This window comes from Mollisia scopiformis (genome assembly GCF_001500285.1).
Source record: "Mollisia scopiformis unplaced genomic scaffold LY89scaffold_13, whole genome shotgun sequence".
Lineage (NCBI taxonomy): Eukaryota > Fungi > Ascomycota > Leotiomycetes > Helotiales > Mollisiaceae > Mollisia > Mollisia scopiformis.
The window spans coordinates 704,443-729,284 of NW_017263593.1; the positions used below are offsets into that span (position 1 = coordinate 704,443).

The 24,842-nt window shown below is 46.8% G+C and overlaps 7 protein-coding genes across 7 annotated transcripts; 4 read left to right on the forward strand and 3 right to left on the reverse strand.

Annotated features, from left to right (window-relative positions):
- Positions 1-3,947: 3,947 nt before the first annotated feature.
- On the reverse strand, positions 3,948-5,337 carry LY89DRAFT_82673 (uncharacterized protein). Its single transcript, XM_018223435.1, has 4 exons — positions 5,050-5,337; positions 4,640-4,918; positions 4,147-4,575; positions 3,948-4,009 (listed from the first exon to the last, which is right to left on the reverse strand). Exons 2-3 carry the CDS (start codon positions 4,890-4,892, stop codon positions 4,280-4,282), a joined length of 549 nt encoding a protein of 182 aa, XP_018070743.1. The 5' UTR covers positions 4,893-4,918; positions 5,050-5,337; the 3' UTR covers positions 3,948-4,009; positions 4,147-4,279.
- Positions 5,338-7,959: 2,622 nt separating this feature from the next.
- LY89DRAFT_734487 (uncharacterized protein) lies at positions 7,960-11,157 on the forward strand (the record flags this gene model as incomplete). The annotated part of the gene is made up of 1 exon (XM_018219911.1): positions 7,960-11,157. One exon carries the CDS (start codon positions 7,960-7,962, stop codon positions 11,155-11,157), a length of 3,198 nt encoding a protein of 1,065 aa, XP_018070744.1.
- A 903-nt stretch (positions 11,158-12,060) lies between these two features.
- Positions 12,061-15,391, forward strand: LY89DRAFT_669906 (putative chitin synthase; the record flags this gene model as incomplete). Its single annotated transcript, XM_018213134.1, has 2 exons — positions 12,061-14,176; positions 14,223-15,391. The coding sequence occupies 2 exons, from the start codon at positions 12,061-12,063 to the stop codon at positions 15,389-15,391; spliced, it is 3,285 nt and encodes a 1,094-aa protein (XP_018070745.1).
- Positions 15,392-16,003: 612 nt separating this feature from the next.
- Positions 16,004-17,364, reverse strand: LY89DRAFT_82751 (uncharacterized protein). The gene is made up of 4 exons (XM_018223436.1): positions 17,001-17,364; positions 16,667-16,889; positions 16,288-16,545; positions 16,004-16,200 (listed from the first exon to the last, which is right to left on the reverse strand). Exons 1-4 carry the CDS (start codon positions 17,267-17,269, stop codon positions 16,087-16,089), a joined length of 864 nt encoding a protein of 287 aa, XP_018070746.1. The 5' UTR covers positions 17,270-17,364; the 3' UTR covers positions 16,004-16,086.
- Positions 17,365-17,438: 74 nt separating this feature from the next.
- Positions 17,439-19,262, forward strand: LY89DRAFT_685388 (thioredoxin-like protein). The gene is made up of 5 exons (XM_018215072.1): positions 17,439-17,690; positions 17,908-18,112; positions 18,162-18,546; positions 18,600-18,923; positions 18,977-19,262. Exons 1-5 carry the CDS (start codon positions 17,555-17,557, stop codon positions 18,998-19,000), a joined length of 1,074 nt encoding a protein of 357 aa, XP_018070747.1. The 5' UTR covers positions 17,439-17,554; the 3' UTR covers positions 19,001-19,262.
- A 150-nt stretch (positions 19,263-19,412) lies between these two features.
- On the reverse strand, positions 19,413-20,064 carry LY89DRAFT_707665 (uncharacterized protein; the record flags this gene model as incomplete). Its single annotated transcript, XM_018217627.1, has 3 exons — positions 19,413-19,485; positions 19,534-19,866; positions 19,898-20,064. 3 exons carry the CDS (start codon positions 20,062-20,064, stop codon positions 19,413-19,415), a joined length of 573 nt encoding a protein of 190 aa, XP_018070748.1.
- Positions 20,065-20,345: 281 nt separating this feature from the next.
- Positions 20,346-23,044, forward strand: LY89DRAFT_82815 (Adaptor protein complex beta subunit). The gene is made up of 4 exons (XM_018223437.1): positions 20,346-20,964; positions 21,012-21,087; positions 21,143-21,507; positions 21,556-23,044. Exons 1-4 carry the CDS (start codon positions 20,693-20,695, stop codon positions 23,012-23,014), a joined length of 2,172 nt encoding a protein of 723 aa, XP_018070749.1. The 5' UTR covers positions 20,346-20,692; the 3' UTR covers positions 23,015-23,044.
- The last annotated feature ends 1,798 nt before the right edge of the window (positions 23,045-24,842 follow it).

Consider the following 24,842-nt stretch of genomic DNA (forward strand, 5'->3'; position numbering starts at 1 on the left):
CAAGAATATCCTCCCTTTCGATCTCTTAGCACTGAATCAACGTTGTGTCGAGCTGCTTCTAAGTGCTAAGCAAGTTTGTGTCGAGCAATCACCTCTTTATTATCCTCTAGAAAAATGTAAAAGTAATCGCTGACTAGTCAGCACCTTTATTCGTATGTTGGCGGGCGTTCTTGGTTTGAAGGTCACCAAACCACAAGATGGAAGATGCTGGGGATGAAGATGAGCCGGCGCTGTGTAGCTGTCATTATGAAATTTCAATTGAGCGAGGAGTATTTGCACGATCGTTAGAGATCAACAAAGCACTTGAGCAAGCTATTTAAGGATAAAGAGACCAATTGAGAAAGAAGTGGTAACAACGGATTTGTTGACAACAAACGTAAAATTGACGAGGAAAATAACAAGATGAAAACATTCACCTCTATGCCAAAACTCAAGAGACCAAAATAACCTGACCCAGTCTCACACCTTTCCAAACCCGGATGTCTTATTCTCAAAATCAATGTAGCTCTTGCTAAGAACAAAAGCCCCAACTACCGACACTCAGATGCCAATAATATCCACCATCCTCTCAAACCCCCACCAAAAACAAACTTCGCTTAAAAAGGGGCTTTTCCTCCCTCAAACTTGACAACACACCATTACTCAGCACACATCGCTGTACCCAAAACATCGCAACTAAAGAATCTTACCAAAACATCTTGATCCCCAAGAGAGCGCACCGCACGTGTAAGAAGAGTGCATTTCTATCACAATAAGTCTGCGAGATTGGCGTGCAAAATAAAAAGTATCAATATTGATAAATATCGCTGCAACAGTATTCGTTTACACGGTGAATAGAATTGGATTGTAAGTAAATTTTCCATTCGGAAAAAAGTGTGAAAAAGCGTATAAATATATGGTTCCGAACCGCCAACTCTTCTTCTTCTCTACACTTCTTGGTTCGCCAGAGCTTCAAGATTTCTTTCTTGCTCGTCGAGCATATGGACACTATTAATGGGACGGCGGTCAAGACGGCAAATATGGTCCCGGCCCTCAGGAGCCCGGCCCTCAACAACATGCTCTACAGTCGCGTCCTCCGTATGGTCGCCCGTGACAGCATAGTTTTGGTTCACAATATCATGGCCGAATTCGAACCTGTGATATTAAGGCCGATAATAGCAGAACTTTTCATTGTTATTAAGAAATTTGTTTGTAGATTCTTCAGTTCCATGGTATTATAGCCTGTGCAGAAAAATAGTAAATAGTTGCGACAAAAACTTTGTCTGGATGTGAGGACTTGATGCCTGGAAACTTGGGTACTAGTTTGGAAGTTCAATATATACAGAAAGTGCTTGCTCAAGAAGATGAGACATTGACAGCATAGAGTGCTGTCTTGTATTGTGGGACACTCTCGTGTTCAAAAGTTGTTTTAAGCGAGGCATATTGTTGTCCTTTTAAAGTGTAGACAAACGAGTGAATAATTGAGGAATGAAAATGTGCGTGTAAAAGCGAGTACTTTTAAAATTCTGATCAATGTTTGACAGAAAAATAGACTCTTAATATTCTTCGGACAAAATGTTGAAAATGTGACACTTGTGTCGGTGGAAACCCAAAAGTGACACTAAGTTTCATGTACGTGAATTGCTCTATAACTAGGTTGAAATTATTAATAGAGAAAAAAGTAAAGCTAACGCACTCAATAGTTTAAATTAAAATACTGGCATGGTTCCCAACATTCACTTAGTCTTGGGAACAATAGTATTGATAAAGCTTCTTTTAAAGTTGTTATTGTAGCCTTCTAAGTCAGGATGCTTATATAGAAGAGTATCGTTCGTTTTCCTTCTGTTGTCAGCACCTTTTATGGATATTATTGAAGTTATTAAGGACATTGACATCGAGTTATTCACTGTGCAAGTATTCGTGCTTTGGCCAACCTTTAGTTAGTCTACTTAATTCACTATTAAGCTAATATTAACGTGACTGAACAGAACTCCAGATTTCTCGCAGTTTGATTATAATTTATTCTAACTTTGCCAAGCCCGTTCTCAATGGAAGTTTGCGTGGCAACTTGCTGCAGCATACTTATTGACCGTTAATAATCTCGGCAAGATTCTCTATTGCCAAGATCCAGTCAGTTATCAAGACTTCTTGCAAGTGATCAATTGTATAGGGGCAAGTATGTATGAACATGGAAATATTGGTAGGGAATTAAGTATTTATAGAAGTCGGTGCTTAAAGAAAGGAAAGAGAGTGAGCGAAGGTGAGTACTTTTACAGATGTGTTGTTTAGAAGAGAGTTGCTTTTGGGGAGGAGAGTGCTTTTGGGGGGCTTAGAATTTAAGGAGTAGAGTTGTTATTATGAAAAGGAGAGTCACTGTGAAAAGGAGAGTCACTGTGAAAAGGAGAGTCACTGTGAAAAGGAGAGTCACTGTGAAAAGGAGAGTCACTGTGAAAAGGAGAGTCACTATAAAGAGGAAGATAGCCGTGAAAATGAGAGCAATTGTAAAAAAGTGAATTACTATGGAATTAAGAATAATTGTAAAGAAGTGAATGATTTTGCAGTTTGACGTGCTATAGATAGCTAGTTTTTTATTGTTGACAAATATAATAATATTAACAATAAACATATAAATACACGAAAATAACCTGAAAATTAAAAGATTGAACAATAATAGCAATAAGTATTGATAATAAAAGATTTAACTTATTTTTAAAAATAACTTTAACAACGAAATGCAAGTTGCATACTATAGCAAGAATGTTTAAAACTACCAAGAATTATCTGCAAAAAAACATATACGCATAATACTCTCAACCCGGCTCACAACTTGGCTCCAACAACACGGCCCCAACAACCCAGCTTATAGAACGGAAACAGCTAAAGAAATAGTTTATACTAAAAAAAGTCAATCGTATTCAAGAGATTTTTTTATATTCCGCTAAGCTTTAGCAATAACTCACACCAATTTAACGCTCGAAAACTAGGTAAATAGTGAATTTAAATTTGTACTGCTCGAAAATTAAAAAATGAATTAGAACTACGTGCTCGAAATTAAAGCAAAAATTGCTCGAAAATTATTTTTAACAACGTTCTGCAAATTTACCCCACCACTTCGCTCATAATATATAAACACTCCTCTCCTATAATATTTACAAAAAACACGAAAGACTGCTCTAACGCTACAGCCGCGCTCGTGGTAGCCGGGCGTAAAGTGGTCGCTGAACTAAATTCACGACTTTTTGAGGAGCGAAATTCCTACCTCTAGCCAGGACTTTCGATACAAGATTATGCTTCCGAAAGTCTGTTGTGTACTGAAAGTCTGTCATAATTTGACAACATTAAAGCAAACTAGAGTCGCACACATTGCACCCCAACTTTGGGGGCTGAAGCACTAACTAAGGCTGAATAGCATTCTGGCCCAGCCCGATGACATGTTGCATTGTGCGATGTGCAACAACACCACCCCCCTCTCTCCTCTCCTCGTAGCTGTGGAGGCTGAGTACATACCATCACCTCCATCCATAATTTCCTTTTGCCACTTGCCTCTTTCCCGGTGTTTCATACCCCACCTCACCACCTCACTACTTCCTCAATCTAACACAACCTGGAATGTTTCAAACTTACCTACCTACCACTTCACATCACATCACATCACATCACGTGCCATATCATATTTTAACCTTCCAAGGTTTTATTTAAGTGCTGCCCAGGGCAGGAAGAAGGTTAACGTAAATTTACTTGCATTCGGAGATTGCGAGAGCGCAGCGCAGTAAAGGAAGAGCCTTGGAGTGGGATTGCAGATAAAATTAACCCCTTCCCTCATGCATACATGCACGATTCGGTCCTTCACGGCGTGGGCGCGAGGGTGATGAATGGAAGGCGCCGATGCTGCTTCCTTCGAACGTGGAGTTTCGGCCTTACGTACCTTACCTTGCCTTGCCTGCAGTTCACTCACTGCAGGTGAGAAAGAGCTGCAGCGCAGATGTCGAATTTCGGGCGAAAGACCTCTCACTGGCATTTTTAATTGTATCTGGATTCTGGTAAATTTATGGAAGAGGAGAAAAGAACGCTGATCTCTCTCGTAACCTGAGATTCTATTCTTTGGTACAGTAGAGGGATGGGTGAGTGAGGGAGGAGAAGGGAAGGGAAAAACAATTCGGCACTCACGGCCTCCGTCGTCGCTCGCTCAGTATACCTCCGTTCGTTTTTTTCTGTGGTGTTTAATATATTTTATAGTGTTGTGCGGGGATAATATATTTCTCTCTCTTTTTCTCTCCGTCCTTGGAGAATGTGAAACTTGTCATGAGATAGAAGTACAGTGGTTGTGGTTCAGTGGTTCAGTGGGTGTGTTACACGACGTACGATACGATGCGCTGTGCATGTGGTGGAAGGCGCAGCGCAGCGCAGATATGGGACGATGATGACTTTCTTCTGGAAGGTGGCTGTTGTTCTCGGGATTGAGGTTTCGGGGATGTAAGGAGATGTGAAACGAGGACTGGATGATGTGATGAATGAATGAATTCAAGCTTTCAGATGAGCATGGGATCATGGGTTGGGTTCGTTCCGTTCGATGTTCGTCTCGTGTGAAACCCCCTTCTTCGACGAAACGAAGGTTGGTTGAGTGAGCCCTTTCATTTATTTTAGAAGGAAGAAAGCTCACGGCAGTTCATGAACCGGTATCGTGTAGCTAGACAACGTCGGGGAAATGGTACCTTAGGAGATTTCTTGAGTAGATCATCACCACCGTTGTTGAGATAAAATAAAATTTGTTTCTTGGAAATGTGATATGAAGCTTGTGATGGATGGGATTTGATGTGATGGGATGGATCAGCGTTCAAGCGCCCGGTCTGGACCTTCTCAGGAACGAGATCCTGATCTGAGCTTGGCGAGCGAGTGTACCGCCGGACATCCATGAACGAGGCCGAGTGAGCGAGTGTAACTGTAATTCATGTAACCTGAGGCCGTAACGTGAGATTATCTCGGTAAGGAAAGAGGGCGCGAAGCCAGTACAGAAGGGGAATCTGAGTTTTGATTGTGCTCGGATTCTCGTATCCAGGAAGGGAGACTCACGGATGTTTTCCTCTGATGCTTTGAGGATGGCTAGGAATTTAGGATGATGATGGGCGTTCGTTTTGAGGTCGAGGGTTTGATGGGAATGGTCAAGCGGCTGTTTGCTAGTAGAATGAAGTGAGGTTTGGTTTTGTCTCGGAGTCGTGATGGTGGTGGTGGTGGTGGCCGCTTCAAATCTTGGGTGCGAGTGGTGAACCGTGCTGGGTGTGGTTGAGGGCCCGGTTCATGGATGATTCAGGAACAAGATCCTCGTTCCTCGAACTTTTCATTGTGCAGACGCCGGCTTGTCGCGAAGTGTCTCGATCATGATCTAAATTCTTCGCCCTCCACCATCATCAAAGATTGAGTGTGCTGTCTGGTATTGTATTGTATCACGCGTCCCTTCTTATGTGAGGAGAGATATTGGATGCAGATGACTCTTGCACAAAGAGAGGGGAAAATAAATGATCCTCTTGCAGCGAGAATATTGATTGAGCAGTCCTGTATTGTTTGGTGGCTGTCAGGCGGCCGCGGGTGATCCAATGAGAAGTTCAGGCGACAACAGGCATAATACGTGCATAAAATTCATCCAGATTAAGAAAGACGTGCGCGGCAGGGCTTGAGATGGGCTTGCTCAGCTCTCTAAGCCTCATCGCGGCTCGTCGTGATTCGGGCAGGAAAGCGAGAAAGGCGTCGTCACGACTGTGTGGTGTGTGTATTCGTGTTCAATCCATTCACCCTGAGAAGGAGATGTTCCTTTCGTTGATGTTGATGCAGATGCTTCATCAATTCGGAGTGGCTTTCATCATTATCCCCATGCCCCCGGTGCGAAAAACAAAGTTGGTCGTTCATTCTGTAACCCCCTCGAGTGGCGTTAAGACCTGCCTTTATTTCACGAGGGACCAGGCAAGGACGAGGCGTGGTGGTGGTGGTGGTGGTGTGAAAGGGAGAGAGAGAAAAGGAAGAAATAGCGTGGGTATTTTAAGCGACTCGCATAGCCGGAAATTAAGGGCCAATTTGGCTTATTATCAAACACACCAATTCTTCGACAACCCTCGCTGATTTGCCGGGTCAAGGCAGCTAGCGGGGAGTTTAAGGCCAGGAGAACATTTGTGGACCTCCTGGGCCCCCCCGTCTCTTTCATGCCGCCGCCGCTGGCTCCAAGAAGGGCAAGTCAGGGCAGACCCAAGACCAAGACCACCGAGCAGCAGCAGCTAAACGTGTGCCGCCGCCCTGATGGAGAGCCACACCCCGAGAAAATACAGTAATCTGTCCGTCGTGTCGGTCAATCGGTCGTGTCTTTCGTAAATGTGATGCAGGGTAACGGAGTCCGCAGAGGAGGGGAGGAGTAACAGTGAGAGTGCCCGGAAGACTGAGAAGAGTAAGAGGGACAACGGTCCATGAGTAAGAGAAAGGAGAGGAGGAAGCGTAGTCAGATGATGCGAAATTGTACGATGAGGCAGAGAAGCAGCCGCCACCACTTTCCAATCTCATCGATACTGTCTGTACCATATTCCATCATCCACGCCTCGCTCGCTCACTCATCACTCATCTTCTCACTCACTAACTCACTCACTGCAGGGGCATCGTTGGAAGTGATGGGATGCTGGCATGCTGGATTGTGCACCGCAAAAACGAGGGATGGGGATGCTTGATGATTTGGTGACATCGGGGCTTTCATGGCCGAGCAGTCTGATCTCCGCTTTCTCACTGGCGCAGTTGTTGGCATTGCTGCTGTGTTCGGGGGGAAAAGTGAAAAAGTGGTCCCAGGGCAGCGCCACTAGTAGGGCTCTCCTGCAGCGGGAATAAGTCCCATTCAGTAGTGATCTGGAGTTCCACTCGATTTGCAGCGTATATCTGAGTACACTGGCGAGATTGCTCCTAGATCTGGGCCGATCAATAATATTGGGTCGTAATATGGAAGAGGAGAAGCGGCGTGCTTGGCCCTGATTTTCCCGTATTTGCACGGGCCGTCACTTGTTGGATTATTTACCTGCACCTTGACCTGACTTGACCTGAATTTGACCTGATTGACCTGAACCTGACCGCTAATAAGTGGAGCCAACCTAAAATTCAATCTCGCTCGCTCGTCGCTCTTTCATACCGGCGCTGGTGTCCTGGTTCTGGTCCTGGCCTGGCTCAGACGGGCATTTGTTCCTTCCCCTTCCCCTTCCCTTGCTGCACCGCAGCGGCCTCTTGCCCACCTACTCCCATCCTCGCCCTACCCAATCTCACCTCGTCGGTCCACCCATCCCATCGAACTCTTCTCCGCCTCACTCACTCACTCCATCCATCCATCCTCTCTCTCCTCCTCCACCGCTCCTCCTCGCCTTCTCGTCCCTCTCCTCCGACCCTCACTTTCGACGTCGTGCAGCTTGCTCGCACGCCTTTTCACGAATCTCGTCAATTCCAATCGAAACGAAGAGCCTCCGGAGGCTGAGGATAATGGTCGCTTGTTCATGAGTGCCAACGATTTGAAGTTGTGAAGACGAGACCCCAACTTTTCGACGATTTTTCGTCACGACACTCCTTTGAGACTGCGATTCGACTTACGACTGGTACCTAATCTCACAAGGTGAGTCGATGTTATTCTGTGCGACCGAATCATTATCAGTTGGATTTGTTTTCATCGTGATTTCGTTCGGTCGCTGGGGATTGGTGGATCATTCATGCGAAACAGCATACTTGGAACCAAGAATCATTACTGACGTGCTTGAATCAACAGACACGCTCGTTGACATTTTTGTCAAGTACACTCGTTCATCCAATTTGCCCTGACTGTCAGTGGGACATGCGATCGGTGGTCAATCGTTGTCGTCGCTGACTCCAACATAGATTTTAAAGCTTATATTCGTCTCAACTTTCGCGCCTCCCCTCCAAAACGTCTAAATTTCACATCGATCGCAAACAAAACATATACCAATTGCCAGGATGCATACACCTTCACTATTTGTGGCCTCCGTGGCTGTCCTTTCTACTCTAACTAGTGCCGAACCAGACCGACCCAAATTCTATTACCCTCGACAAATCAAGCGTCAAGTCTTTCATAATTCGACCTTCTCGACTGTTCCTGCGAAATCGACTTCTCAAGAGTCTCTGACGTCGAGCTCGTCAAGTTCTTCGTCTTCGACAAAGCGATCAACGACCTCTTCATTGTCGGATTTCTTGGGGTCAATTACAGGTACCAGCACGAACCAAGACACGACTTCGTCTGGATCTTCGTCGAGTTCAAGTTCGAGTGCAGGAAGTTCAGCGGGGACGACGGGAGCAAGCAATGGGGACAGCTTTCTTTCGTCGTTGTTAGGCCTTTCCACCAGTTCGACATCGAGTGTAGATGGAGTGACTACGGTTATCATTTCCCAGACGACAGTTGTTGCACCCGGTTCCACTGCGGCATCATCGACGACAGAGGCGGCTGCTGCTACAAGTGTTGGATCAACAGGAGCTGTTCCAGAGACGATCATCCAACCTACGGTTTCGTCGACTAGTGATGGGAGCGCATCCTCGCAAGTATCTTCTGCAGCATCTACAGACTCTGTTTCCGAATCAAGCGAATCGTCAGAAACTGTGGCATCAGTTGCCTCGACCGCATCTGTGCCAGATGTTGTGGTCCAGCCTACTGTTTCAACGAGTGACGATTCATCTTCGTCTTCTGTTGCTTCTACTGGATCGGTACCTGCAGTTGTCGTCTCTCCTACGGCCTCTACGGCTTCGGCTGCTTCAGTTGCATCCACAGGCTCAATTCCCTCAATTGTCGTTTCTCCAACCGCCAGTACGGCCAGCAGTGATGTATCTTCAGCGACATCCTCGTCCTCTGGAAGTGCTATTACATTCGGTCCAGGTGGAGTATTGGGATCATCTACAACTTCCACAGACCCAGTCACCTCGTCTGCCGCCAGCCTGAGCTCCGGAGTCTCTTTCACAGGAACTGGGGGATCTACAGCTCCAACAGGAACGAGCACGGATAGCGATGCTGGAATTTCTTTCACAGGTTCAGGTGGATCGACAGCTGCGGCCTCTACAACTGCCTCCGGGGTCTCGTTTACTGGAACAGGCGCATCGACCGCACCAGCTAGCACTTCCACTGATCAAGGCTTCCTCCCATCCCTTTTGAGCTCAATCTTGTCGGGAGTCAGTTCAGATGTTTCCTCGATTGTTGCATCCACGACTTCAGCCGATCCAGCTACGACTACAGATTCAGGCACATCCGCAAGTGTAAGCGCTTCGACAGCAACATCGGCAAGTGATTCAATTCTCCCTGCATCTACGGCTTCAGGAACCGATTCAGCAGTCACTAGTGCAAGCGTTACCGACTCTAGCGCACCCTCGTCTACTTCGGCTACTGGAATCTTGCCTTCTTTGTTGTCAACGCTTACTTCAGACCTCTCGTCTGTTATTTCCAGTCTTACACCCACCTCTACGGCAGATTCTTCACCAGCCTCCTCCCCAGTGATTGCATCCACAGCCTCAACGGCCTCATCGGATGTTTCGAGCCTTCCAAACACGACAAGCGAGACAGGAGTGGACAGCTCAGCTCCTTCATCTACGTCAGGAGTTTCTGGTCCAGCATCCACTGGTGTGACGGTCACGCCCACCACATCGGCCGTGGTGGTTTCCACGCCACCATCATCTACATCGACTACTGATCTTGGAAGCATCATTTCTAGCATCTTCGGCTCAAGCAGCACTGGTTTGTCTGTCCCCCCGAGCTCGAGCACCGATGTTGGAACCCCAACGAGCTCTGTATCAATTGTTGTCCCTACCACCACCCCCTCATCTGTTTCGACCGATATTACCTCCCTCCCACCTACGAGCAGCGACACCGCCACCGTGGTCCCACCACCACCAACCAGCAATACCACGATTGTATCGGCTACTTCCCCACCAACGACTGTCCCAACCAGCGATGTATCTCCAACTTCAACTCCTACCGTGATCTCAGCAACCACACTGGGCAATTCTACAGCCGTTTCCAGCCCAACTGGCACTGCTTCAGTAAGCCTGACTTCTCTCTCGGCTTCCACGGCCTTGTCAGGATCCTCAGCAAGCTCCGCGACCCAGACGGCCTCAAATGGCACTGTTATTGCATCGACCACTCCAGGATCGACGGCGCCAACAAGCTCGGGACTCGTCACTCTGACCAGCTCGGCTGCGACGACAACAGCACCAGAGACCATTGTCCCTACCGGTACAAACAGCGCGACTTCTATGTGGCTCCCATCGACTATTATTGCGGCATCTTCACCAACCCTTCCAATCGGAGCGTCTTCTACCTCTATCCAAACTGGTGTACCTTCCAATCTGCCAAAGGTTATTTCAAATCCTAATGGTACCGATGCCCCTCCCGAGACGAGTCTTGTCCAAGTAGGATTCCTCTATCCATTGAACTATGACTTTGTTGTTGGCAACCCGTTGTCGTCTGCCCAGATCTTCCAATACCTTCCTCAAGGTGTTGCAGATGGTCTAGGCCTCAAGCCGAACCAAGTTGTGATGAGGAGTCTCATTCCTTTGGACACCACTGAACAACTCGGCTTCATTACCACCCTGGCACAAATGTACATCCCCAGCAACATGGTCAGCACTCTTGGCCTGGACCTCCATATCCCTACTGCTGCAATCTACAATAATCCGGATCAAAGTGTGAACACCCTTGTCAACTACATCAACCCAGCCATTCCTCTCACAGGTGGATCCATCCTAGGGTCATCTGGCTCTACAGGAACTGGCAGCAGTAGCGCAGCAACATCCACCTCTGCTTCCAGCGGTGGCAACAACAACGTGTTTGATCCTCAATCTGGCACCACATCTTCCAAGGTTAGCGGAACTACTGCTGGTATTGCTCTGGCCGCAGTTGGAGGATCAGCAGCTTATGGTGTTGCCATGTTCTTGGTTGCAAGAAGGTACAAGAGGCGCAAGACAAGCCATCGTCGATCCAGCTCTGTCATGAACCCTTCAGAGATGAGATCATCGGGTAGTCCGGCACTGATGGGTGGAGCTTTGATGTCTGGAGGCCGATCGACTCCTGGTAATGACAGAAACAGCAGAGGGAGCGGACGGACAGGCAACTCTGCTAGAACGGCGCAAATCTCAGCCCCCATGATGGCAGAGAACTCTCTCGGCTGGAACTGAACTACCATTTAATAATCCGGTCAATATTTCACCTGTTTAGATACCCCATCAAAAGCCACCATGTTGGTCCTCGCTGTATATTAAGCATACTTCAGTTTCGACTGATACGGAGCGTCGCTCATACCATTTTCTTGTCATCACCTTCATCTTGGGCGTTGAAAAACGCAATCATTCCCTCTGTATCATTGAGGATCTTTAGCCAACATTTTCGGCATTGACCTGATCAGAGGTTTTTTTTTGTGGAGCGGTTTGCAGGTGATATGAGAAGGAGGGAGTAAAGGAAGGGAGGATACAGTGTACATTTACGATCCAACGAAGAAAGGATTCCAAAAGACGTGCATTGGTGGTGAAGTGTGCGATGCTTGTGTATATGAGCAGAGAATAATATGAGATAATGTGATGAGTTCTGAAATTTTCTTCTTGTTACCGTGAGATGACCTAAGCCTGTAACGGTGCGAATTCACTTCTCATTCGCTGTGAATTATTCGGAAATATTTCTTGTACAATTCTCCTTTTCCTTGAATCTGGGACGAAAGCAGGGTAATATGAGGAATTCTGAAGTTCTTCAATTTTGAGTTTCGCTTCTCCTGCGGGGTACGGCGAAACCAAGCGCCGGGACTCAATTTTAGAACCACGCTAGTGTTGCCAATAGCAACTACAGCCCAGCTTTTGTTTGGAGGAAGGTGCGATGAAAAGACGCCTATGAATCTCACTTCGCATCAAAGCCTTGTTCATGCACAATTATCGAACAATTGCAATTGTGTGCTTGAGAACTCAATTTCTATCAACCTACCAATTACCCCATATTACAACATCATTGTCGCAGATGTCAAATTAACGGCACATCCATTCTCAATCTCCCGTTAGGCGCATTCCTCGTCGCAACAAATAATCGCAAACAAGATGGACAGTCCAAATACTCCAGGACTGCCGCCGATGTACACAGAAGGGCCATTGTACGGCGAAGAGAATGGCTCTACACCAACAGGACAACCTAGCAATGGATCGCACATCCGCTTGTTGACTTCTGTTGATGAGCCAGAAAGTCGACCGTACGTACCGCAAGTCTCAATACCACGTCCGAAACAAGTCCATTTGCATCAGGCTCAAATGTCGACACCCAAACACCCCGCATCTCTCAAGGAAGAAGAGGAGGCCATCTCAACCTGCAAGCTGCAGAAGTCATTGGAAGAAGACATTACGCGCTTGCTTCCGACAATCCCAGATGGACCTTCGCGCAGAAGATCTATTCGAAAACCAGTCAAATCCCCCTTATCCAAACTTGAGAAACGTTTGAAAGATAAATCTAGCTTACACCAGAGTCCAAATAGTCCGTACACAGCCCGCAGATCATACCAACCGTCTGTATCGTCGATACAACATTCCCGACCAGCGTCAATCATCGATTCAGCGCCGGATATGCCTCCCCCAGAAACTACATACGTCCCATACTCACCCAGCGGACGAGTCTCTCCAGCTCGATCGTGGAGTCCTTCACGCACGTCTTCTGAATACAACAGAGTCCCACCTCCACCCCTACAATTCGAGCCTGTTGATCTTGATGGGGAGCCCAGACCCGGAACACCATCATCTAGATATGGTGGAAGTCCCAGACGTCCTCTACCACCAGCGCCTCTCTTCTCTGGTCCTGGAGCAGCTGCACGAAACTCGGTGTTTGCAGATGATGCTACAATATCAATTCCACTCGAGAACGACATAGGAGATGGCGATGATGTTTTCGGACCGGCGAGCACATTGAAGTCTGGCGCGAGGCATAGCTTGAAGACAAGAGAATCGTACATGTCGAATGATACCCTGACAGATGAGAATTCGGAAGAATACGAACATTATGGTCCAGCTCCAGATGGAAAGCAAGAAAGAAGAGGAGCAAGACAAGCGCAGATGGCGAAGAAGGAAGTTAAGCTGATCAATGGAGAACTCATTCTTGAGTGTAAAATCCCTACTATTTTGTACAGTTTCTTGCCGCGGAGAGACCAAATTGAGTTCACGCATATGCGATACACAGCTGTCACTTGCGATCCGGATGATTTTGTTTCGAAAGGATACAAGCTTCGTCAGAATATCGGGACAACAGCGAGAGAGACGGAGTTGTTTATTTGTATCACGATGTACAACGAGAACGAAATTGATTTCACGAGGACTATGCACGCAGTCATGAAGAACATCTCGCATTTCTGCTCTCGATCGAAATCTAGGACTTGGGGAGAAAATGGTTGGCAAAAGATTGTGGTTTGCATTGTCGCCGATGGAAGACAAAAAGTTCATCCTAGAACACTGGATGCTCTTGCAGCTACGGGTGTCTATCAGGATGGTATTGCTAAGAATTTGGTCAACCAGAAGGAAGTGCAAGCTCACGTCTACGAATACACGACTCAAGTTTCTCTAGACTCGGATTTGAAGTTCAAGGGAGCTGAGAAAGGAATCGTTCCATGCCAAATGATTTTCTGTATGAAGGAGAAGAACGCAAAGAAGCTGAATTCTCATCGTTGGTTTTTCAATGCCTTCGGAAGAGCCTTAACACCGAACATCTGTATTCTTCTCGATGTTGGGACGAAACCTGGTGGAAACTCGCTTTATCATCTGTGGAAAGCTTTCGACACCGATTCCAACGTTGCCGGTGCTTGTGGCGAGATTAAAGCTATGAAAGGCAAATATGGTACTGGTCTTCTCAATCCATTGGTTGCGTCTCAAAATTTTGAGTACAAGATGTCCAATATCCTGGATAAGCCTCTCGAGTCGGTGTTTGGATATATTACTGTGTTGCCTGGAGCTTTGAGTGCGTACAGATATCACGCTCTACAGAACGATCATACTGGTCATGGTCCTCTTAGTCAGTACTTCAAGGGTGAAACTTTGCATGGCCAAAATGCAGATGTTTTCACTGCCAATATGTATTTGGCTGAGGATCGTATCTTGTGTTGGGAGTTAGTAGCAAAGAGAGATGAGAAGTGGGTTTTGAAGTATGTGAAGAGTTGTACTGGAGAAACTGATGTGCCTGGTAAGTTATCTCAATTCCAGTGATGAATTCTATTAACCTTTTGTAGATACCGTTCCCGAATTCATATCTCAACGTAGAAGATGGCTTAACGGAGCTTTCTTCGCAGCGGTCTACTCCCTTGTACATTTCAGGCAAATCTGGCAAACAGATCATACCATTGGCCGCAAGGTCCTTCTTCATATCGAATTCGTCTACCAGTTCATCAACCTCCTATTCACATATTTCTCTCTCGCCAACTTCTATCTCACTTTCTACTTTGTGGCTGGATCTCTTTCCGACAAGCAGGTTGATCCATTCGGTCACGGTCTAGGAACAATATTCTTCGTGATATTGCGATATACTTGTATCCTACTCATCTGCACACAATTTATCCTCTCGATGGGTAATCGACCTCAAGGTGCAAAGCGATTATACCTGACATCTATGATCCTCTACGGCATTATCATGGCATACACAACATTCGCCTGTATCTACATCATCATTCACCAATTGACAGAAAAGAACAAAGATGTAACAATGGGCAACAACATCTTCACCAACCTAATCGTCTCCACGGCCTCAACAGTCGGCCTCTACTTCCTAATGTCCTTCCTCTACCTCGACCCCTGGCACATGTTCACCTCCTCGGGCCAATACTTCATGCTCCTTCCCTCCTACATCTGCACCCTCCAAGTCTACGCCTTCTGCAACACGCACGATATCTCCTGGGGCACCAAAGGCGACAACGTCATCCACACCGACCTCGGTGCCGCTATGGGCCACGGCAAAGGCACAACCGTCGAGCTGGAAATGCCGTCCGAGCAACTAGACATCGACTCCGGCTACGACGAAGCCCTGCGTAACCTCCGCGACCGCATCGAGGTCCAGCCCCAAATGACCTCGGAAGCGCAGCAACAAGAAGATTACTATAAATCCGTGAGAACGTACATGGTGCTCTTCTGGCTGATCTCGAATGCGATCCTGGCGATGGCGGTCAGTGAGGCGTATGGCGCGACGGCGGTGGGGAATAACTTTTATCTGAAGTTTATCCTGTGGAGCGTTGCGAGCGTGGCGCTTTTTAGAGCCATTGGATCCATGGCGTTTGGCGTGCTGAATGCGATCGAGAAGGTGGTGGAGGGGAGGATTAGGTTGAGGATGAAGGTTCCGGGGTGGATGGGCGGCGTGGGGGAGAAGTTGAGGGATGGGGTTAGTAGTTTTGGGAGTAGTCGGAGTTGAGGGGTGGATGTTGGGGAGACGATTGTTTGAGCTTAGATAGGAAGGAAAGAAGGAAATGTCGAGCCAAGTTTGGCTCCGGGTTGGAGTGAATGAGTGATGAACGGCTGGATGAAGGGAAATGAAGGAAACGGAGGACGGTGTAATGTGGTGTTAACTATAGGAGGTCTGGTCGGTCATCTATCTGTTGGCCCTGGGTCCTAGGTCCGGGATCCAGAGTCCTGTCAGATTAATTGGTATTCTTCTAGATGGAATCAGATCTAAGGATCGAATCTGATATTTGGGAAGTTTGTCTGTCTGGGAATTGAAGGGAATGGAATGCGGAGTTTAAATGTTGTATATATAGGTAGCAAAGGAAAGGAATAGAAATTCGAGATTTCGGGATTCTTCTATTAAGGCTTGGAACGAATTATTATATGTCTCTTGCACTGGAGCGGGCCAATAGGTTCTTACGTGTGAAGAATACCTCGAACTCTTTTTCGACCGAGAAATACCCTCACAACGCCTACGTTACTCAACGACCTACAGTACATAGCATTCCCACCCAGCGACTCGGAACAATATCGAACGACAGCATATCTCACTATCTCCCTCCGCTACTGCTTCAACTTTGGTTCCGAATAGTCACCTTGTCTTTTGATGCGTTAAATAGGTAGGTTGACTACTGAAATTTGGCTCGGGAAGGGATGATGAAGAGGTCAATAATCAACCCAGCTCCAGATATTCATCCCCATCTTCTCGCCGCTTGTTACGGGGAGGCCGGCGTGGAGGGTGGTGGGGATGCCGGTGCCTTTGGAATCGATGTTTTGCCACTGGTTTTTTTTTCTGTTATTAGCCATCCATTTCTTTCTTTCTTTTTTATTTGGTGGACGAGGGAAAAGGGAAAGGAAAAAGCGTACAAAAACAGCATTCCCAACTCGAGGTAAGAACGTTGTTCCGGAGTGAGAGGGCCGGTCGCAGTCTATGAATTCGCACCACCTTTCTTCATCTTCTTTCATCTCTCCTCCAGAAGAGGAAGTGGAAGAGGAGGCGGCGGAGGAGGAGGGAGAAAGGAATAAACGAGGAAAATTCGTTCCCCCTCCCGTGCGATTGGCGGATATGTAGACGAATATCGTGCTGGGTATGTTTCCTGATAGGGTGGGGTTGGGGAGGAACCACTTTTTTTGGTTGTTAGATGTTTTCCTTGGAAGAGTTTAGGGAGGTGAGGAGAGTTTTGGGAAGTGAGAAAAAGGGGAAAGGGAGGGAAAGAGAGAGGAGGAAAGGGAGGGAAATAGGTACGTCGTAGTGATCTTTATATTCCTTCCCGAGCCCGTATTTTTGGACGACTAACGGTTTTATCTTCACCGAGGGGGCGAAGAACGGGAGTGAGCGGGCTCGTTGCTCGACTGTTTTCACGATGGGTGAGGAGGGGAGAGTGGCGGTTAGCGAGGAGCGGTAACTACTGTCCTGACTGCGGGTGCCGGAGTCGGAGTAGAGGGGTGAGGGGCGGAAGTTGGAATGGCTGAGGGGTGTTAGTTGTTTGAGAAGGGATTGTGGATTTGAGGTTGGAGATTCGGGGAAGAAGGGGGGTAGGAAGAGGAGAGAGGAAAGATTAGAGGAGAGGGAACGGGACCTTAGAGATACTAGTTCCGCAGCTTCGAGAGGGGTGATGAAGTTCTCGATGTAGATTACTCGGGGGGAGGTAGATAAGGTGTGGGTTTTTATTTCGTAGGGGTTGGTATTGGATTCTGGGTTTGAGGGAATGTTGGGTTGCGAGGGGATGTATAAGGCGGAGAATAGTTGTTGGAGTTGGAGTTGCACGTGTGGGGGTGTAAAGAGGGGTGTTAGACAGAGGGCGAGGACTAGGAGGGAGGGGAGGAGGATTTTCAGGGTCGCTCCCATTATGAGCCTGTTTATATGGGGAAATGAAAGAGTGTAGGAAGTATTGTATTTTTGAGGTCCTTGATGTTGTGAACTCCTCGGTTGAGCCCCCTGATCGTACTAGCCCCACCGCGGACACGTGCCTCTGTACTGTGCTCCGACTTGGCGAAGCTTGTGTGCTCTCTTAACCTCCTTGATCATGGAATGAGCTTTTATACGATTGTTGAGATTGAGATGTTGATGAGTGGTACTTCATAAGACGTCCGTTCCTCAATTCTGGGATTTTGCAGAGTTGAGATTGAGGAAATGGCGAGACGGGGACTGAGTTTTTTGGTTGTGGTTCTGAGTCTTTGCTCGTTTGTGATGAGCAGTCATTTGATTCAGTTGGATGAGGAGAATTTTGAGAGTTGTGTTGAGAGGACGGAATTTTTGATTGTTTCTTGTGAGTTCTTGACGTTTTCCTGGGCCTTTGAAAATGGAAGTGATCACGTGGCTGGTATGTGAAATTACGTATACCTAGCTGATATCTTTGATCTAGTTTGCGTTGTAAGTTGATCACCTAGAGGGTTCAGATATATGCTAAGTGGGGTTCCTTTCATAGCCATGGTAGTAGGTATCTCTATTTCAATGGCGTCTAAATTACGAGCTAATTGAATATAGTGAGCCATGTCAAGATCTCATACCAGAGCTTGAATCAGCAGCAGAAAGTCTAAGCAACAGAAACATATACCTCTCCGAAATCGACTGTACAAAAGATGCCAAAATATGCAGTAGATACGGCGTCCAATCTTATCCTACAATCAGAATCTTTAGGGGATTAGAAAGAACGCCTGCTAGGTATAGAGCGAGACAGAAAGCTAAACAGTATGCACAACTCCCTGCCCTGAACATGAATCAAGCTGATGAAGTCTAGGATTGTTTCCCATATGATAAAGCAAACTCTCCCTCTGATCTCCGAAATCACCACAGAAAACATAGAAGAGTTCAGAGACTTTGATACACCCTTCTTGATTGCGTATCTTGATCCATCTGATACCGAATCTCTCGCTCTCTTCATCCAAACAGCCGAGTCTCCACTCCATGAGAATTTTATTTTCGGTACAGCAACAAATAGATCTCTATTCCCGTCGGAAGAAAGCAAGGAACGGTTCATCGTGCTTTGGAACCCTTTGGATGAAGTACCTGCTTTATACGATGGAGACTTCGACGTAGAAAAGATCACAAAATTTGCAGAAGAAGCACTGGAATCACCCCTAATCCCTCAATTCGGGATGCAGAAATTCGCAGAATACGCTCAAGTAAGTACCTAACCATTCCTCTCTTCTCCTCACACTCGCCTTAACATCCACAGTCCGGCCTCCCACTAGCCTTAATATTCGCTCTTACACAACATGAACGCACATCCCTTGCTCAAACATTCAAGCCAATAGTGATCAAGAATAAAGGCAAGATGAACTTTGCAACTATAGATGCGGTGAAGTTACCGTTTTTAGCGAAACCGTTGGGGTTGGATGGGAAGAGGTGGCCGGCTTTTGTGGTGCATGATATTGAGGATGATGAGACGTTTGTTTTTGACCAGGAGAGGGAGATTGAAGGGGTGGGGGTGGAGGAGTTCTTAGAGAGGTTTTGGGGGAAGATGGAGGGGAAGAAGGAACGGGTGAGGGAGACGGAAATGGCAAGTTGTCGATTGAGTAAACTTCGAGGATAAGAATACTAACGAGTCTATAGAGTGATGCTCATGACGAACTATGATGGAATCTGATATTGGCAGTTGAGAGATGGCTTTCAGTGAGAGTTGATATAGACTCTGGGTATAAATAGCGTGGACGGAAATGGAGGCTTTTCAAACAGAACTAAACGCTTCCAGTACATGTCCATGAACCTTGACTTCAAAGTTCCAGGAGGAACATGTGTTGGTTGGAATGATCAACGACGGTAGACATTTGTATGACCGACTAGGACTTGCTTTGGCTTGTAGCTTTCTAGAAAGGATGCCAATTTGTTCACTTGTGGTTACTTCAATCCCTTTGTGTAGTGAAGACTGCAAAGAAAGTGCAGAGGCAGAATGCAGAAAACAATTATAATTGTATCATCCCAAAGACCTCCTAATGTTAAGTCCACTATGATACACCTAAACGCCATTCATGCCTCCCATTCCGAGTCTTCAGAATGCGGGTATAGCCACTTCTAATGGATCTCGCGCCGTCTCCCAAGCCAACCAATCCGACCTTGTAGTCCTATTGATCATTAGCACAATTTGCAGCCTCAACTCCCGCAGAACTCACGGTAACAGTCCCATCCCATTTACTTTCCATACCCCTAATGCCAGTGCTAGAATCTGCATTGCGACATATACAGCCTTGACCAGCACCAACTTCGGTCTCGTACCCTCTGTCTCAAACCTCTCAAATGCTTGCTGTGTAGCCATCAAACCCACAACAGGATTCTTAAATGCCATGACCACCATCATGATACTGAATATCTGCAGAGAATTGCCAGACATGTACATCATGATTGCGGTCATAGGTAGCTGCTTCACTGGTGCCAACGCCACTTCCCATGCCTTCTTAAGCTTGAGGACATCCATCTCTCGAGTTGTAGGAGGAGCTCGGACGGCGCTCTTGGATGCGGATTGCTGTTTCTGCAGACGAGTTAGGGAAAGGTGTCGCAGTGAGAGCTGTGAAGCTTGCCTTGCTGCCGCTGGATGTACCAGTGAATCCTGGCGGGTCAGGTATTCCGCTATTCTTTGACTTTGGCGCAGGCGGTGAATTGAGGTCCAAGACCCATTGCGGAGGAGGTGGAGGAGGAGCGGCCATCTCTGCGATATGTAATGTGTATTGAGTTGTCGGAAAGTCGAAATGCGACGCCGTTGTCAACGTTTGCTTGGCTTGCGGCTACGTGCACGCTCCTTCTCGGTGATATTCCTAGTCAGCAATCCCGGGCCTTCCAATACCTCTCCTATTGGACCCTACAATTTATCAACCTCCTCGCAAAACACTTCACGATACTTTTCCTTCGACACCGAGTTTATGGATCGTTCGCGGCGCCGCTATCAAAATCCTTGTTGGAGGTAGAAAAGGTGGTGCATGTGACGCCCGCGCGCTTTTCCGGCCTACCCAAAAAGATCGATAGATTCGAGCTCCCGTTGGTTGAAGATTGCGGATTGCAGTGGAGGGGTAGGGCACAGTATACACACACATACATAGTCGGAGGTCCCGATTGAGCACAAGGTCGTCTCCTCATCATGAGCTCAGGCGGGGGAGATGCGAAGCTCTTTGCGAGAGTACGTACCGTCCCATCCAGTCCTGTCTTCTCTCTATTGCTGCTCTGCGCCGCCTTGTCTGGCATTGCCAGCGTATATACTTCTGTCAAGCATGCGCCGTCAGATCGGCAGCTGTTCTGAAGGTTGCAGCTTGGATATCTTTCCTCACGCGACGGTGTCAAATGCCTTCTTCTACGATGTTTCTCCCCCATTACGTTCCGCCGTCAGGCCCTGGTTCACCTTACTCACCTTATTGGCGTTCTCCACAGGGCAAAGTTGCGGAATTACGACTCGAGTTGAATAGTGGTGGGAAGAAGGATAAGAATCATGCGGCCAAGAAGATTGCGTTGAAGAAGATCGTGGCCAACATGACGATGAGCAACAATGATATGGTGGCTCTGTTCCCAGATATCGTTGGCTGCATGGCAATACAGAGCTTGGAGATCAAGAAGATGTGGGTTCTGCAAGTTGTGGTTATGGTAGCGGTGTTGACTGGCATAGGTGCTTCTTGTTCCTAGTGAACTATGCTCGTATGAAGCCTGACGTTGCTTTGAAGGCTTTACCTACACTACAAGAAGTATGTCGATGCTTTTGCCCTATTTCTGACCCCAATTGCTGACGTTATGCTCTAGGACATGACCGATTCGAATCCGCTTGTCAGAGCTCTTGCCCTGCGAACCATGTCCTATATACACGTCCGCGAATTTGTCGAAGCTACAGTTCCACCTACGAAGCAACTGCTGCGAGATTCAGATCCCTATGTACGGAAAACAGCAGCGTTCTGCGTGGCGAAGCTATATGACCATGACAGACAATTAGTCGAGAGCTCGGATCTCATTGATAGGTTGAATTCGATGCTTCGAGATGACAATCCCACAGTCGTGGCTAGTGCTTTGGCAAGTTTGATGGATATCTGGGAAAGGAGTGATGCGATCAAACTTACGATTGACTATGGGAATGCTTCGAAGATGGTGCAAATATTGCCAGATTGCTCCGAGTACGTTCACAAGCCATTGGATATGCTATTGTTCCTAACAGATAGTAGATGGGGCCAAACATACATTCTTGAGGCGTTGATGTCCTACGTCCCGCAAGAGTCCTCGGAAGCTCTGTTGCTTGCAGAGCGGATTTCACCTCGATTATCACATTCAAACTCTGCTGTGGTACTAACTTGCATAAGAGTTATTCTTTACCTGATGAACTATATTGCGGACCAAAAGCAGATATCAATCTTGTGTCGAAAACTGTCTCCGCCACTCGTCACGTTGCTAGCGAAAGGGCCAGAAGTACAATATCTAGCCTTGAGGAACGCACTGCTGATCTTGCAGCGGCGGCCGGAAGTTCTTCGAAATGACATTAGAGTGTTCTTTTGCAAGTACAATGACCCGATTTATGTCAAAGTCACAAAACTGGAGTTGATCTTCATGCTCGCGACTGAGAACAACATCGAGGAAGTTCTGACGGAATTGAGAGAATACGCAACTGAAATCGACGTCCATTTCGTGCGAAAATCCGTTCGTGCAATTGGAAAGCTGGCAATCAAGATTGAGCCGGCCGCCAGACGATGTATCAACACCCTGCTCGAGCTTGTGGCCACAAAAGTTACATATATTGTTCAGGAAGCAACAGTGGTCATCAGAAACATCTTTAGGAAGTATCCCAATCAGTACGAATCCATTATCTCGACGCTTTGCGAAAACCTCGATTCTCTGGATGAACCTGAGGCTAAAGCTGCGATGATTTGGGTTATCGGGCAGTATGCGTCTAGGATTGAGAACTCAGATGTGCTGCTCGAGGACTTCCTTTACTCCTTTGCTGATGAGCCTGTCGAAGTCCAGCTCGCTCTTTTGACAGCCACCGTGAAGTTGTTCATTCAACGACCGACTAAGGGCCAGGAGCTTGTTCCAAAGGTCCTCAAATGGGCAACGGAAGATACCGATAACCCTGATCTGAGAGACAGAGGGTACATGTATTGGCGACTGCTGTCATCAGATATGGCAACGGCCAAAGCAATAGTGATGGGCGAGAAACCTCCCATCACCGCCGAATCCGAAAAACTAGACCCAGCCACGCTCGAAGAAATGTGTCTGAATGTCGGAACGTTGGCTACTGTGTACCTAAAACCAGTTCAGCAAGTTTTCCGATCTGCTCGGCCGCGAAAATTGGCAGACAGCCCGGCTCTCCAAAAACACCTTCTACCAACAGCCAACGGCCTCGATTCACAGAAATCATTATCATCCTTCGGAATGGAGGGTCAACCTACAGTCAGGCCCTCGAACAACGGAGACCTAGCAGCCGCAGTCGATGCAGCAGACGAGTTCTTCGCTGGAGTGGGCAGTAATCAAATGGCCGCCATGCACGTCAATGGAGGTGACGACGGGTTTGGCGGTAGTCCGACCGTCGGCAGAGGGGAGATGCAATATGTTGTGAATCAGAACGCGCCAGAGCAGGTATACCAACCTACTATGGGCGGCGGATCGAATGGGGATCTTCTCATGCTTTGAGAATGGATGCATAGTTTGCGGCAGCGTAGTAGGATAATGTTATGATACGTGCCGGGAGTTCAGGAATTTCTGGATCGGGTGTGGATGGATATATTTTCTTGTTGACAGTTACTTGGCCTGGATGAAATGCATTTTCGGGTGTTTATTCGTGGGACTTGAATTTGTAGGATCTTGAATGCTTGTGTTTGTGATGTATGATTTCTCCATGAGATTGTTTGGCTTGCTTTTGGGGACTTGAAGCTGTAGTCAAGTGGCTTACGTTTTATAGGACTTTTGACAATAATTTCCATAGTTTGTATTTCGCGACTTGTGGCGGGGAGAATGTCCCAATCTGTTTGGTTCTTTGGCCATCTTTGAGAGACTGTATTTTGGTCAGGAGTTCTAGTGATAACCATGTTCACACTCCTTTGGTTCTTCAGCCACTTTTGGGAACCTATGACTTAGCCACGACGTCTGGTGGCGATAAATTCCCAATTCTTTTGACGTCTTTACTCACTTTGCATGTGTATTCACTCTTTTCAAGATTTAGTCCTATGTCCATGGTATGAGGGACTTGTTTCTTAGTCTATAGTATTGCTAAACTTAATATGCCTTCATTTTCATCTGATAAAGTTTTGTTTGCTGTCAACTCTTTATCAATTTCGTCAAGGGATAGGGCAACTATTGATCATACGATCCAATTTGTCTGTCTTCTCTGCCTGGAACAATTCATGCCAAATTCCGTGCTGTGGCATAATGGACTCGGCTCGCTGATGAACTAGGCGCTGAGGAGCCGGGGAAGGGCATATAGAGAGGCGTTCATCGCTCAGTCGCGAATTTGTAGAGTTCGAATTTGTCTTTTCCACTGCGACGATCTGCGTTGATGTAGCTACCAAGTGGCCGCTAGGCTGTAGTTGTTTGCTAGAGTTATGCCTTTGAAAAGTGAATAGCCTGCCTTATATTCACATAAGGTGGCTTTATCTTGCAGAGTTTCGAGTTTTCCTTTGCAAGTCTATAAATATGAGTCCTTGAACTGTAACAATTCAATTACGCTTCCTAGGACGTTGGTGGTACTAAAACATACTATGGGTTATTCTTTTGCCGGGCCGCCAGAGAAGCTGGATTGATCTTATGACCATATGTCCTGAATTTGTCGTTGAGGAGACATCTTTACTATCAATTCATGGGCAATTTTCGTCTGATTTATTGCTTCCACAAAACTCAACTATTGTTAATATTCATTGTTGCTGTCCTTCAGACTTAACCCGGCTCTTGCCCTCACGTTAAGAACAATTCCAAAGCAAGATCTCTCAGGGAAGAAGTAGCATGTGACAAGAGCCGGGGCCCAACCCAGAGCCGGACCCAGCCAACGTTGTTGACGTGTTTGGTATTGCTGGGTTTGATAACCGTTTGGAACTCTTCTAAACTCGTTGATATACACGTTAAGCGGCCGCTAGGGTGTAATTGTTTGTCGTAATCATATCTTTGTGAAAATCGAATACTTTTATTCACTTGATGTGGATTTCTGCTGCATAGTTCTGTTCCGCTACTGACTATATACAAGCCCTTAACTTGCGAAAACACATGCTACAATTCCTAGACAAACGAAAAGACTTGTTCGCTATTCTATTGCCGGGACTTGAAGAACCGCATTAATTGCATAGCCGTAGGTGCTTAAACATAGCACTTAATATATAGTTAAAGAAAACATTTTTTATTGTCAACTTAGAAATAGCTTTCGTCTGATCTATTGCTTCTAGAAAATTCAATTGTTGTTGAAAGTTATACTCACTACTTTCTTGCTCTCTCGTCAAAGATAGTTATTCCCTGCCGGGTGAGTATAATCTCA

Excerpts from the sequence above, each read along its gene's own strand:
- LY89DRAFT_82673 (XM_018223435.1), bottom strand. The coding sequence starts at position 4,892 with ATGGATGTCCGGCGGTACACTCGCTCGCCAAGCTCAGATCAGGATCTC. Across the intron at positions 4,576-4,639 it reads ATACCGGTTCATGAACTGCC|AAGGGGGTTTCACACGAGAC; the intron begins GTGAGCTTTCTT and ends GTTTCGTCGAAG.
- LY89DRAFT_82751 (XM_018223436.1), bottom strand. The coding sequence starts at position 17,269 with ATGGGAGCGACCCTGAAAATCCTCCTCCCCTCCCTCCTAGTCCTCGCC. Across the intron at positions 16,890-17,000 it reads GCGGAACTAGTATCTCTAAG|CCATTCCAACTTCCGCCCCT; the intron begins GTCCCGTTCCCT and ends AACACCCCTCAG. Across the intron at positions 16,201-16,287 it reads GAGTTGGGAATGCTGTTTTT|TGGCAAAACATCGATTCCAA; the intron begins GTACGCTTTTTC and ends AAAAAAAACCAG.
- LY89DRAFT_685388 (XM_018215072.1), top strand. The coding sequence starts at position 17,555 with ATGGCGAGACGGGGACTGAGTTTTTTGGTTGTGGTTCTGAGTCTTTGC. Across the intron at positions 17,691-17,907 it reads GGAATTTTTGATTGTTTCTT|GTGAGCCATGTCAAGATCTC; the intron begins GTGAGTTCTTGA and ends TAATTGAATATA. Across the intron at positions 18,547-18,599 it reads AATTCGCAGAATACGCTCAA|TCCGGCCTCCCACTAGCCTT; the intron begins GTAAGTACCTAA and ends TAACATCCACAG.
- LY89DRAFT_82815 (XM_018223437.1), top strand. The coding sequence starts at position 20,693 with ATGCCTTCTTCTACGATGTTTCTCCCCCATTACGTTCCGCCGTCAGGC. Across the intron at positions 21,088-21,142 it reads CTTTACCTACACTACAAGAA|GACATGACCGATTCGAATCC; the intron begins GTATGTCGATGC and ends GTTATGCTCTAG. Across the intron at positions 21,508-21,555 it reads ATATTGCCAGATTGCTCCGA|ATGGGGCCAAACATACATTC; the intron begins GTACGTTCACAA and ends AACAGATAGTAG.